This window comes from Aulonocara stuartgranti, assembly GCF_965226115.1.
Source record: "Aulonocara stuartgranti genome assembly, chromosome: 13".
Classification (NCBI taxonomy): domain Eukaryota; kingdom Metazoa; phylum Chordata; class Actinopteri; order Cichliformes; family Cichlidae; genus Aulonocara; species Aulonocara stuartgranti.
Genome location: NC_138949.1, coordinates 29,925,067 through 29,939,773, shown reverse-complemented (window position 1 = coordinate 29,939,773; position 14,707 = coordinate 29,925,067). Strand labels below are relative to the sequence as shown.

General features: G+C 36.8%; 1 protein-coding gene across 5 annotated transcripts in view; it reads right to left on the bottom strand.

The window, feature by feature from the left end:
- The window catches only part of nckap1 (NCK-associated protein 1), a 37,362-nt gene that overhangs the window by 20,359 nt on the left and 2,296 nt on the right, over positions 1–14,707 (bottom strand). For 2 of the 5 annotated variants that reach the window (XM_082556923.1, XM_082556924.1), the window contains exons 2-3: positions 9,383–9,400; positions 3,033–3,143 (exon numbers count right to left, since the gene is read on the bottom strand). In XM_082556923.1, the coding sequence (XP_082413049.1) occupies positions 3,033–3,143; positions 9,383–9,400 (129 nt within the window). Of the gene's footprint in view, positions 1–1,157; positions 2,435–3,032; positions 3,144–9,382; positions 9,401–14,707 lie in introns of those variants that run through there. The other 3 variants (XM_082556925.1, XM_082556926.1, XM_082556927.1) reach the window with 2 other exon arrangements.

Sequence of the window (14,707 nt, the reverse complement as noted above, 5' to 3'; positions counted from 1 at the left end):
TTAATTAATTGAAACTTAATCAACAGCAAAGCGGCAGAAACCACACACAGCTGCTAAATAATTCAGTTATTGGAGCTAAACTATTCTTAAGACAATTTTAAAAAATGACTTTCTATTCCATGTAGATACATGAAAGTTATTTTACTTTGGTGAAGAACTTATTTCATTTAATGATTTTCTGGAACACTTTGCATACAGGAGAACTTATCAACTTTTCAATTTTCTTCTTTTGCACCTTGTTGTATGTTAAATAAAGTTTTGAATAACTCGTTTTCCGTGTGGCGGTTTTCCAGAAGCTGTAATGAAATGTTTCACCAAAGTAAAATCTGCCTATATAAGCAAAGCAGAAACCATTAACCCAACAGCACCTCAAAAAATAAAACACTGTCAATACGAGTCTTTAGCTGTGGATACAAAGTGTTTTCAAATCCCAGTTTACCTTTAAAAGATTACTGCATCAATCTTTTAAAGTCTAAAAATCAACATGAAGTATCTGACTTCAGCACCTGAGAAGCAGTGTATTAACATGCTAGAAATGACTGAAGCATACTGTATGTAAATTGAACCCAGCTCCAGAGCAATCTGAGGTCAGAACCGCACCCTAAACCAGAACTGGCCTAATAGGCAAAGGTGGAAAAAGGTCAAAACATGACAAGTCTAGGAAGCGTGAAACACTGCTGCTGCAACAAGGAGTTCAAACATCTGGTATTTGGCTCAAGTCAACTAAAAGTGGAACAATCACTGTTTATTTTTTAATTCCTAAAAAAACAAAACAAATAACAAAACAGTTTTTCTTGCACAATTTCGATTACCTGCTGAGTGACACTCCTTATTGCATGCAGTCAGCAAGTCATTCAAACACCAGCTGATCAGTCATCAAGCAAACCTAACCAACTAGCCAGGTGGGTAACTAGCCACGCAGTCATTCACAGGATGAAGAAGAGAAAATAAAAATGCTGCCAGAGAAAGCTGAGCAAAGCAAAACACACTCCAAAAGAGCTTTAAAAAAACCAAAAAGAAACAAAACCAAAATAAATAAATAAATCCCCCCCCCTGCAAAAACAAACACAGGTACAAATAAAAATACATAATATTACAAAACTTAAGTGCTTAAATTAAACTCAAAAAGTTACAGAAACTTAGATACAAAAACTTACCAAAAAGCACAAGTCCGGATTAAGCCAAGTTTAGCATGCAGAACACAAACAAACACAGAAACAAAGCAGAAAAACAACATAAGAGACACATTTTTAAGCACAGTTATACTGAATAAAGCAGTTAGCTACACACACGGTATAAACACACATACGCGCACGCACACACACACACACACACACGCAAACAGCTTTTTGCTAAATGGTGCTCTGACACAAACGCCATATGCTAACAAGTAAAGCTAAAAAGAAAAATCTGATGAGCAATGACTTTAGTTCACTTGACACACATGCGCACACACACACACACACACACGCACACCTGACAAAGGTGTAAGAGATGCTGGATACCCAACGCCATCACACCAGTGTAGTCTTTACCTGGCCAGCCTATTTCCAGCCACCACTGGAAATGAACAGATCCTCATGCATATTCTGTCTCATTTTTATTTCAATTTTTTTTTAACTTGTCTGAAAGAACAAAGTCCTCGGTAATCAGCAGTTATTCCCCTTGCTCTTATTTTGAAAGTTTAGTCACTGCCCTACTCTACTCATTATTTTGATTCCCTGGCTGGGCCGCCGTCTTTAATTTAACTTGGCTGCCTCTGTAGAAAGGTTAGTCTCGCCATCGGACGAACTGAACTTGCTGTTTGAGCTGGAACCAATGATGGAAGTCTTTTCTATGCTCTGGAGAAAGCTGTGATAATTGTGAGGTAGCTGATTATATTTCTCAGTTTCTTTGTCACCAAATAAGTCTTTTAAGAAAATGTGCACACACAAGCACACACACAAAACTAAACCTGTGGGAAACCATCTTCTCAGCTATGTTGACCCATTTCTTTTTAGAATTAAACCCAACTCAAATTGCATTACATGGTCACATGACTATGGAAGAGGATTAGGGCCACCCGAGGAAAAGTGGGGATGTCTTTTGTAAAATTTTGTAATATTGTAAAATTATCAGGCACCCTCTAATAGAGAAAAACTTAAATAAATAAATAAATCCTCAGATCTTCAACAAAAGATCAAAGCTTCCAAAAGCAAGGAAACAAACAGGCAGCCAACCAAACAACCAGATCAACCAGCCACATGGAAACCCTACTCGATTCACGGGCAGTCAACAATACTCCAGCAGTTTTTTGGGGCTAGCTGAGCAATCCAATGCAAGATTAAAGTGCACGTGGGCTTAATTAATAAATGGAAAAGTAATTTGCCTGACACATGGTGTCAGGGAGGACAATGGTTTGTTACCTTACAGGAATCTCCCACACTGACTGCTAGGCACCTAAAAATGGTCTTAACATTTACTGAAGCACCAAATCAGAGTGATGTAGCTTCCTGAGTGGGAAGTAAGCTTAATGAAAAAACAAATAAACAAGTCCAATAAAAAAAAAGAAAAAAAGAAAAGTATAAATCACATTCAGAAACAACATCATTTGGCAATTGCCAGACAGAGTTTATATAAACAAGTTAGTAATGCAAGTGAATATCTCGCTAAACATTATATAGAATTAAATTAGCAAAAATACGTGTCATGTTTCAAAGTATTTCGTTTGTAAACTAATACTTCTAATACAAATTTTACTTTATTTTTTTTATATCTCAACTGATTAGCAGCTGCTTTTACATGCTGTTCAGTGTCTGGGTCTATTTCTGCCCTATATTTGTAGTGCAGGAGCTTTTTTATTTATTTATTTTCAATAAGATAGCAAATTATAAATGCAACAATCAGAAGATATGGAGAGCATAAAAATAGAGCTGCACCCTTGATTCAAAGTGTGTAGTAACGAAGACAAATCAAATCATCTATCCTGCTAAAAAGACACTTTTTCCTTCCACTTCTCTTTGCATAATAGACGTATACGTAGGAATACTCACGTTGTTATTCCGCGTCTCCACTGCAGGAAACTTCCTGACAATAAATTTAACCGCAGACTCCAAGTTCTTATCGACGAGATAGGAGGGCTTAGCCTTGGGATCGCCACATGCCTGTGGAGGAAAAGAGAAGAGGACGTGAGGAGAGAGGAAAAAAAATATGACAAGTACAGTGCTGCTACTGAAACATCTGGCTTTTTTACCCTTTTCTCACTTTCTCATAGTATGGCATGTTAAATTTGTTGTATTTACTGGGGTTGGATTTAGTGCTCATAGTGAAACCTGGTTTATCCCAGGACTGATATCAGAAGAGGCGTTTGAGTGAATGAAATATCAGCACTGCATATATTCAGTGGTGTTTCCAAACCAGAGGCATATTTAAGACATGAAAACGAACACACACACAAACTTGATGCAGTGGCATGTGCAGTCTTATTTTCCATTAAGATGCACATGCCAAAAAAAGGATTGACAGGGTAGATTTCCACCAGGCTGAACAAAGTTTGGAAGTCTGCGGTTTTCATGTTTGGATAAACCAGGTTCAACTGAGCAAGAGCCTGAACTTATCAGTGGTTCTCAGCTGCTGAGCTGTAGAGATTAGAGATTTTAAATAGAATAAATACTTAAAATTGCTCATTTCTACTGATTAGACAGTTGCTTTTTGTGAATAATAACCCTATAACCAATAACTGACAGAATTTTAATTGAAATTTAGTTCTTGGTTATTTTAGTTCTGGTATTAAAACTGATAATATGTACCAACTGGTAATATTTTAATATCTGTTTTAGTACATATGAAATTACATATAACTCGGCAGTCAGGGTGGTGGTAGCATAATTCACCAGGCTTTATTTTATTTATTTATTTATTTATTAACCTTTATTTAACCAGGAAGATCCCATTGAGATTAAAAACCTCTTTATGAACCTCATGTCATGTTTTTCCTCACTGATAACTAAATGACAACCAGACTTAAGTCTAGAAAAATAATTCTGTCTTGAGTTAAATATGACAACTTATGACTGAAGATATTAGGGTCCATTCTATGACATCATATGAAAGGTATGAAGTGGGGATTTTGACTTACAGATTACTTTTACACATTATGACCTAATTATTTACGCATTTTCATGAAAAAAATGTTTTTAAAAGGGTAAATTATAATAATAAATACCATGGTTGGTTACAGTTAAAATCTGCATTATTGTGTTATTATGATCAGTAACGAGATTATTATTATTCCACACGATTACTCAAGACGTTTACCTAAACAGACGTTTTAAACTTCCTCTGAGTGAACTTCCTTGAAATTTAATTCTAATTCCAATGAAAATAAATAAGAAGGAAAGAGCTGAACGCCTGGCAGGGAGTCAATTTGAGCTTGTTGGAGTGACAAAAGTAAATTTGGTGGGCTGAAACACAAAACAAAAGCATTGATGCAAAAAAGAATGCGGCATAATAATCATCTATCTTGTTTTAATAGTTTTTGAAGCTAAAACTTTAACTGAAATGAATATTTGATGAATTAAACAGCCCTCTAAAGCCTCCTTCAAGACAAACCACAGTATTTTAATAAATGATTAACTATTTCAGAAAGCAATTGGTGGCGGTTCCTTAGGAAATTACATTTTGGTTAAATTACTAGTTTTTAAGACTTTTGTTAAATATTGTTTAGTGATGGTTTACAAACAATTAATCCTGAAAGTTTAGCTTTGTTGTCAACAACACAAATGAGGCTGAGAACCACTGAGAGTCCCAGGTTACAATGGTTTCAGTGTCAAACTGTGTCTCTGAGTGGTTAGTAACACCACTACATGACGGGAAGAGCAATGAGCAGGTAGAGGGAATGAAACAGAAGAGAGAAAGAAAAATAGGTAGAAAATGGGAAGGAGGGAGAAATTAAAGGCACATGGAGGCTTCAAGTGAGAAATGGCAAAGTAGGGCACAGAACGAGAGAGAGATAGAGATAAGTGTTCAGAGAGAAAGCCTTTTCTTAGTTGAGTGTTTTCTATCCTACATGAGCAGAATTAATTCACTGCACCTGCACATTTCTGCTTATTCATATTCTAATCTTTTACTCTGCAGGTGTTGAATTGTCTGCCCTGACTGCCTGGCAGGAAGCAACAGCTCTCATGCATTATGGGTAGTGTAGTAGCAAATGGTGAGGAAGATGTGGTCCATGCATGTGCCATAAACAGAGTGAATGTGTAAAGTTTATTGGCTGCCAACACCGAGGAACAATCCTAGAAGAGGTCAGACCCTTTGTTCTGAGGATTCACTTCCTCGTGGTTAATGTTCAAGTTTAGAAAGTGGAAGTACACATTTAGAAAGGCCAGAAAAAGTAACATGAAGTTACCATAATGAGAACTGCAACACTTAGCTGTACTATAAATGAACTGTTTTCTACACTGCAGGAACAAATCATAGCTAGTGGCCCATCAGGCCTGCAAACAGCAACACAAGCATAAAACCTGGATTTCAGTTTGCATGGCGCTGAAAGGTTTCCAGCATCAGCCAGTACAAAATGAACCCGCAACACAACAACACATGCTAATTCACACTGACAACCTTGGTATCAAAACATGATGAAATGCAGGCTGGAGATTCAGGTTTTGTTGACACTCCCACAAGACAGCGAGCAGTAGCTCCATTTAAAGCTGTGTTGTAATATACCGCATCACTGTCAATGGGTTTGGCCTTAAGACTCTGAAGCCTTTAAACAATGGCAATTAGTGCCCTCTCTTTTAGGATTTAAAGTTTAATCATGCTTTAAATTAAAAAAAATGGCAATAGCTACTATAGAATCATGTCAAAGCTTGTGGCTGGTTTAACCCCGGTTAAAGAGGAAACAGTGATAAGCAGCTGCTACCATTATGTATCTGCTAAAATTCAACTTGGAATGCAGAATGGTGCAGACACAATTTTAATTCCCTAAAACTATGACATGAAAAAGAAAATCCAGTCTACCCAGCGAGCATAATCAACTACAGTATATGCATTTTGCTAGAGACAAAGCCAAAACCCAGTTCTGCTCTGCATGCTTAGCTCTTACAGTTCTATAGCTGAAACGCACTCACTACTGCTGGATCTGAAACACATAACACATGTGGACACTATGAAGGGATTGGACACAAACACACAACACCAACAAGGTTTCAAGACCCATCAATGACAGAATGGACCTAGAGTCTCAGCTTGTTTCCTTATGCCCACCTCTCTCACACCAGGTCAGACAGCAGCCAGACAATGTTCAAAGGCTAAGTGAAAATCTGCTCAAGTGTACGAGAGGCAGGCTGAATTTTAACTAGGTTAAGAACAAGGAACCAAGATGTGACTGTTAAATCCATGCAACTGCAAAAAGCACAAGCCTGGCTTTGCTAACACAGCACTCATCTGGTGACAGCACCACTAGGTTCACCCAACAACAGACTAGTCACTATGTCTGCAACTGTAATGTAGTTACCCTCTGACTCACACCGGGGAACTGCAGAAAAGACATTGTTCAGTTACTACATCACATTGATATGCTAAACGCAGTGTTTTATCATGTTTTAGCCCAAATTCAAAGCATAAGACAATTCATTTATAGTTGTTGTAAATTACATTAACAACTCTACATAGTCAGCAACTTCAACAGTTTTAAACTGAGTGTAACAGTTATTAGAAGAATTATGTGTGTAATTATGTATTATTTATGCATTTAGTGATAGCCTGTGTATTTTTAAAGTCACAATTTTGAATGTTTAGCACACAAAAGTAATTTGACACAACAGACAAACATCAGTCCCCAGTGTGTTTAAATGCCACTTTATCAATCAACAGGACCAATGCTGCCTGATATGGATATTCAGCCAGTCTGTTAGCGACATACTGCTAAGTTTTTAAACACACAATAAAAAATATATACTTAATTTAATTATGTGCTTCCGGTTTGACTTTTCACCTTCAGAGCTCATACATGTGATTCTATATAGCATTTCTACTGATTCTCTAAAGTTAAATATTAATCAAAAAAACAAAAAACATTTCCACAACCCTTCGAAAGCTCTAAAATAGGGAGGAAACACACACTGAAAAATTTCATACAAACTCCTATTACTTGAATGATAGTTTGCCACTAATATCAAGTCGAGTGAGTTGCAATTAATGGGCTAAAACATGCAAAACCCCAATTCTGATTATTTTTCAAATTGTATAATAGTATATTAAAGAGATTTCTTTAATTTTCTTGAATTTTTTCTTATTTGGGTTCAGTTAGGATAACTCTTTGGGTATTATTGACCATTTTATTTTCAGAAGAACAGACCATAATTGGATAACTAACATCTTAGCATCACAGATCAAAGACATGAATACTAGTTAAAATTTGACAGAGTTCATATGGCATGGGACTGTCTGTTAGTGCTGGTGGTGGCTAGTGCAATAAGCTGGTTGGCTGGGTTTGGGTGGGGTGGGGGCTGATGGCGATATGGATGGAAGGAGGGGCGCAGTGAATGAAGGGACAGGGCATGGGAATAAGCTGAGAATCAGTAGTGGTCAGGAAGGAGTAAGGGAGCTGTTGCCTGGATACCAGAACAGACCTCAGTCTCGCCTCCACCATCGTTTCTCCACTCCGGGCAGCAATTAAACAGCTGAGCTTCTCAAAGGGTCCCCACACTGACCGACATATGGCAGGGGACCATGGGATACTTAGCAGCGGGCCAAGGAAGCACACATCTGAGGACTAATTACAGTTGCTAATTACTGGATGCAATATTTGAACGCTGCTTGGCACCTACTGAGTGACCCTTCAGAATCTGTGAAAACTACCTCCTCCCTGAGATGATTTCATTTTTGTCTGTCATTGCTCTCAGTGTGAGCGCCTTCATTTTCACAAGGAGGGATTAACTGCTGGGGAAAAAAAAGAAACAGAAAGTTCCCCAAAGAATGGATGGATGGTCTCATGTGATATGAAACCACTAAAGCACTACTCCAACCTGCTATGACTGGTGTATTTCTTGACTGGTTGGCAAGTGAAATCAATCGTGAAGATGGTGCTGCATAAAAATCCTCCTTATGATTGCTCTGGTTACTGGCAGACTGTCGCGGTTGTATATAAGATGCAGACTTGTCTGAGAAAACTTGGAGAACATTCACCTTCAAAGTAACTGCTTTAACCAACATGTTTCAAATGAAGCAACTTTTACTTTGAAGGTAAATGGTGGCCCATTCCAGTTTGTATTGCACTTTTTCCAATTTTCACTACCGCTTAACCAGTAGTTAGTGAATGTTTTAGTGCAGCATCTTTACAACCGCCAGCAACCATTTGCCAACAGGTTGGGGAATAATTTTTCCTTAGCGACCAGTGGTTGCCATGATATCCTTCTATCAAACTGATATAACTATGCTGTACTAAGTGCACTGCACAAACGGGGCTCCAGAGGGCACTTCTGCTGGTAAGCAGTCTTTATGAACTGTGGAAGATGGCAATAGCTAATTGTTTACCATTCAAAGATTTAAAAATTATTATATTTATATTTTATTGTTTTTTATTTTATATATACACATCTTATTTTTATTTTATATTATATATTATCTAAATAGTCATTTAGTTAGAAAGAAAGAAAAACAATAATAGAAGAGGGTTTTTTGGTCCTAAACAGTATATTTCACCTAACCCTTTTTAGGTGGTACTTTCAAGATATTGCCATCTACAATTATACCAAATAAACAGAAGAAGGCACGCCTACCTACTGGCATGAATCTCAATTTGTTGCTATTAATAAACAGAAAAAAAAAAACATATAGCTACTATTACTGACACATTATATACACAACTATTATTGCATATGAAACACATCCATAACCCATCATAATGTATATTTTTAAACCTTTTTAAAGAAATGTTTTCACTGTGTGTATTATTAAATTTAATACAGGACTATGTTGTTATTTTATCATGTATACTGGACTTTTACACACCATAGGTGAAGATTTAAACACCTGTTAACTATTTTTCCAGCGACAAAAATCTAGTTTGGGGACTGCTTCAAAGACTGTCTATGTGAACTAAAATTAAAAGGCTTTATTTTATGGGGAAAAAATGTAGTTGATGTCTGAATGCTTTATCATAAGCAAATGAATAACACAATGAATTAACATTGTGGGTTGGTAAAATTGACAGGGAATGGAGCCCAGCCTTACTTTCAGCACTACAGATGAAGAGGAGTGAGGCACAAAGGAGAGGACCAACAGATCAGTACAGGTAGCCAGGAGGAGGACGGGGAACAGGGGAGAGGAGGGAGAGGAAGGAGTTGAGGAAGGGTGACAAGGGGAGGGGTTTCATCAGTGGAAGGTGATAAATTTTGCAAACCTTCCAAACTTGTCCTTGCTGCATAGGAGAGGGGGGAAGCATTGGAACGGAGAGAAGAAGAGAAGAAATCAAAACAAAGAGCCCACCCAGGCAAACTGCTGGATCACTCATCCATACACTCATTCACGCTCTCTCCATGTCAGACACACACACACACACACACACACACACGTTTTAAAAACAACAGCTGAGGTGTTTCCTGCGTGCTGGAGAGTTTGTTAAGGATAGCCCTTCTGGCATTTCGTTTCAATACAGCACATAAAAACACAAAAATCATGCCGCGCCAACATGTTATCACATTAACACTTATTTTAACGCACGCTGTCTTGAAAGTAACACAATGTGTAGTAATTCTACCTACGCTCTTCAGCACATTGAAAATAACATCCATTTTAAGAGCATGGAAAGCCTTTTTGTCTTGCACAGAAAAGTGTGAAGTTGAAGTTGGGCCTTGCAGTTTTATAATGTTGCTCCACATTCGTGTTCTGGCTGTTGCTTAGTAACTGACGATGCAGTGTTTCCTGACTGCATCCGTGGTGCTCTGATACGTGTGAGACAATCCACTTATTTCTGGACACCAATGGCTCTGGTGCTGTTTTAGCTACAAAAAATTGAAACACCTGAAACTGTGAGTTTGTTCAAACTGGTTTAGATATAATATAAGGAAAACATATTTGTTAGTTGTAACAAACAAGTTCCAACAACTACTAAGCAGTTCTGGGGCTGGATTTGACAAATACACATTAAATGCAGTGTATCCTTTTTTTTTTTTCCCTCTCCACCAGTATTTCCAAGCAATCTGTGACAACTGATGTGCTAACTTAACATTCAAAGGCACAAATATCTGTTACAGTATTTCCACATGAAACACATTTAAATAATACAAATTACAGCTAAAGGAATTGATTCTGTTAAATAAGATAACAACACAAAGGCCAAATCTGAGCCAGGAAAAGCTGTGTAATGCCTGTTTTGTCCTTGTCTGAAAGATACTGGTGCACAATAAATTAAGACGTGAAATCTGTATCATGTCAGTTCATCCTTTGATCATGTTATCTGGGTAATAGGGAAAGTATGGGTGTAACTTAGCCTATATGCAATCTTTGGTTCTGTACGAAGTTTCCAAATTTGAGTACACGCTCTGTAAATATTTCCATGATAGCACCAGCTCCAAACCTTCTTCCAACACTTTTTAAACACATTACATTATATACATGTCATTTGTTTAATACATGCACTATGTTAACTAATGCTACTCACTAACTTTGACTTTTTATTGGCTTTCCTGCAGCTATAATCTATGGCATCTCTACCAACCACCATACAAAGCCCATGCCAAGATCCCGGGTCTCATTTTTCAATTACAATTTTAATAAAGCGTTTATAAACAAGTTTGTTGTTTTCTTAGTGTTAACAAGAAAACAACAAGACAAGACACTCGGAATTAATCTTTGCACATGTTTAAAGCTTAGAGTAAATACACTGCTCAATTAGTATTTAATTCTATTCATGATGAATATGTTGCCAAATATGGCATTTCTTTTAAATCTATATATATTATGAGTCTTTTCTTACACACACACCATGCAGTATATTCAACTGCATGGTGTCAATCAATTGATCAGTTAGCCAGTCAATTAAAAATGTTAAGGATTTATGATTTGTTTGTTTTTGTCTTTATGTATCAAAGCTTGGCTACAAAGCCATGGCCCTATAAGCAAACTTAAAATGAATACTGGGCTCTGTTTTCACAAGTTCAGATTTTATTTCCGGTAGCATCTATTACATAAAGGAAATGGGGAATCCCTCAGGAAACATTTTAGTGACACCAGGCATTTGAGGTCTGTGGTGACAGACGTGAAGGTGATGCCATGAAGGGATGAAAGTCAGCAGGTTTTCATCCAAATCAAACAGCTAATTTCACTTATTGAGCACATGTCAGCAAAAAGAAGCACCTGAAAAACTGCCGGCTCTTCCCTTAATGGCGAACTCACCCTAGCCGATTTTATATCTTCAAATCAAACAGAATTAATTAAAAAAAAATATTAAATTTGCCAGCACTCTGATGAAATTCACTTTGCACTGCATTTTCTTTGGGGCAACATGCCACTGAAACCATGTAAAATTTATGGAGGTCTTGGGCCTTATCCATCTCATAAAGTAGCCTTGAAATTAAAAATGAGGAGTAAAAATGCCCCTGGTAATCAGGTGTGCCCTTTAATAAATGTCAACCTGCAAATTTTCACCCCAGCAGTTATTCATTAATGTGTTAATGTCCCCTCTGCGCCACCATACAATAGGTAAGCTAATGGCCAGGCGATACTTTTCAGTATTTTCTCCGCAACAAAAGGAAAGCAACCACATTTTGTGGATCAGAATGCAGAGTGATGCCGAAAAAAGGTTTTGAAGCTCAGGGGAAGAAAAAAAGGCTGGTGGTAAAAGACAGAAGAAGGGGCATTAAGTTTCTGGAAGGTAAAAGTGATAACACTTTCAATAAATTTACAAATATTTGATATTTTACCAATATACAATTTAAAAAAAAAAAAAAGAAAAGAAAATTTTATATATATATATATATATATATATATATATATATATATATATATATCCATATCCCCAAATGAACCTGAATCATAAAGGAACAATTATTTCAGATTATCTTCCCAAAAACTGCTTCATTTCATCAAACTTTGGTATATCTTCTGTTTTGACTATGTTATTGTACAGAACTTTGGTCAACAATTGTTGTTTTTAAAAGTGCTATATAAATGAATAAACTTGAAACTTGAACTTGAAAGCAAAAGTACTGCAAGAATCACCAAATTAGTAACGTTTCAGAGATGCTGTTTAATTGTGATGGTGTCACAGATGTGTAGGTATAACTTAAGAGACCTTTGAAGAACTTTAAACTAGGGATGCACCAATCCAGCTTTTTCCACTTCCAACATGATGAGGAATCCTTGGCTTTAAAGGTTTTCCAATACAGAGTACCAATCTGATATCAGAGTTAATGTCTCACTGTGAGAAAATGACTGAAAACCATCATTTTATGAGCAAAGTTTAATGAAACAACTTTCATTCTAACTTGACTAAAAATAACAAATACATCAAAGGACAAATTCACTATACTACATGCCAAAGATGAATACAACAGAATTAAAAAAATAAATAAATACATTAGCATTATCTGTTTAATTTATTTGTACTAGTCTGATTTCAGCCCACAGTGAAACCAACATCCCTCCAGCTCCTAGCTTACCTGATGTCTCTGACAGAACATAATCAAAGGAAAGTAAATAAGAGTACCTGAATAAAAGTAAATATGAGAGAGAAGCCAACGCATCGATCCTGTCCAAGCGCTTAGATGTTAGCTTCTTCCGTGCACAAAGAACTGCACAGGATCCAGATATCTGATTGGTGCATCCTGAATTTAAACATGACATCTGAAAAGCAGTTTAAAGACTTTTCTATACATTTCAGCAACACAACTGCATTCTTACATATTGGCCAGTTTTGATTTTAGTCACAATAAACTAAAGGCCTTTGACTCAAGTTCCTCAGACATGGATTAAGTTGTAGTCTTGGACTAAATGTGTTTTTTCAATGCTTCAGTGAATGTTTCTCTTATTTTAGGACTAAGCTTAATTCATTTGTGGGAAACTGACTGAATATTCTTAACACTAGCTTTGGGGTGAGGGGCACGAAGGGTTAGCTGAGTGTGAGTGGGGTTAAGAAGAACAGATACCCCGAAGAAGTAAAATGATGTTAGAAGGTCTACTGGCTGAAAGATAAGCACAGCAAAGAAAAACTTTAATGCCAGCTCAGCCAAGATTAATTAAGGAAGAGATTTTAGGGTTTCTGCAGATAGTCGATGGTGTGATGAGTGAATATGCTTAAAATGGATAGGAACATTGCTGTGATCTTAGATGAATTACTATCTCCCAAAGGTAGAAACCAAACAACAAAGCAAACACAATTATCTCCACTGATTAAATATTATAGGAAACTTTGATAGGGTTTGCAAGATTAAAGAACCAAATCAAAAGATTGAGCCCATGGATTTTGGTACAAATTTCTGCCCCAGTTCTTTCATTCCTAGCTTTGGGATGCAGCTAATACTGGATGCTAGGACGTTTTCTAATATTACAAGGTAAAATGAAGCATTAAAATAACATATGAACAGGTCAGAGTGGATATGTTCAGAGGATTTATGGTGGGGCAGGTTTGAATATAGATAGATATGAAGATGATGGGACAGACAGAAAGAAAAAAGGAAGGAAGGAAGAAGGGAGGGAGGAAAGGAAGGGCGTATTAAGAAGAGTAATCAGCAGCAAAATCTTAGTGTCTGACTGCTCATACTGTGTTATAACTTTAACAGACATGCTCAAAGCAAATTTATTACTACAGTGGCATTTTAGCTGAGTGTTTTACACAATGAGGGTGCCTTCAGACCAAAACAAAATAATGCTTTGAAAATTAAATGCTGTAGAAAGACACCTCCAAACTACACATGGGAAACAGTATGGGCTTTCAGACAGTTTAACACTCTACTCTTCACTTGTTAAAACTGGCTAAGATATGACTGGCCTCTTTCACTCGCTCCCTCTTTTTCTATTCATCATACATACTCAAGCAACAAAGGCTCATCCCACACAAACAGACCCACTACTCTTTTTTTCCCTCCCACACACACAAAGCATTAGTGTAAAACTTGAGCAAGAGTCAGTTAACATTAGTAAATGTGTCTTATATAACTGAGCCTATTGCAATAAGAAGCAGATGTAGTATCAATGTGGGCACTGAATTTATTTTCCCACCACGTCACTTTAGCTTCCGCATGAGTTTACTAGTTTTATTGTATCTATTTTTATTTTACTGAATTATTATGTGTGCTGATGTTTATTCATCAGCACACTAATGGCTCATAATTCGACAGACATCCCAGTCTAAAGCATCCTCATAATTTCTGCCTTGGAAAATTTAAAACAATCAAAGAATGATTTCTAGTTTTTTATATTAGTTAACTAAAATGCAGTTTGTTTGTTTTTTACTTCTGATCTAGTCTTGGTTTTTAAGTGTGTTTGTAGTCAACTGTAATAGCCTTAGGGCACTTACCACAAACATGCAAGTAGGGTGTGTTTTTGATGCTTTTGGGTGTGTTCTGCTATGAAACTTTAAGGCTATGGTCAAAAAATTTCAGTTTTGCTTAGTTTAATTTGTAACTGCACAAAGTGAGCAGGAGGCACCTGCATGACAGCCATAAAAAGAGCTGGTGAGATTCTGATCCTCTAAATATGAAGGAAAGGAGATCAGCATGTCCCTTGT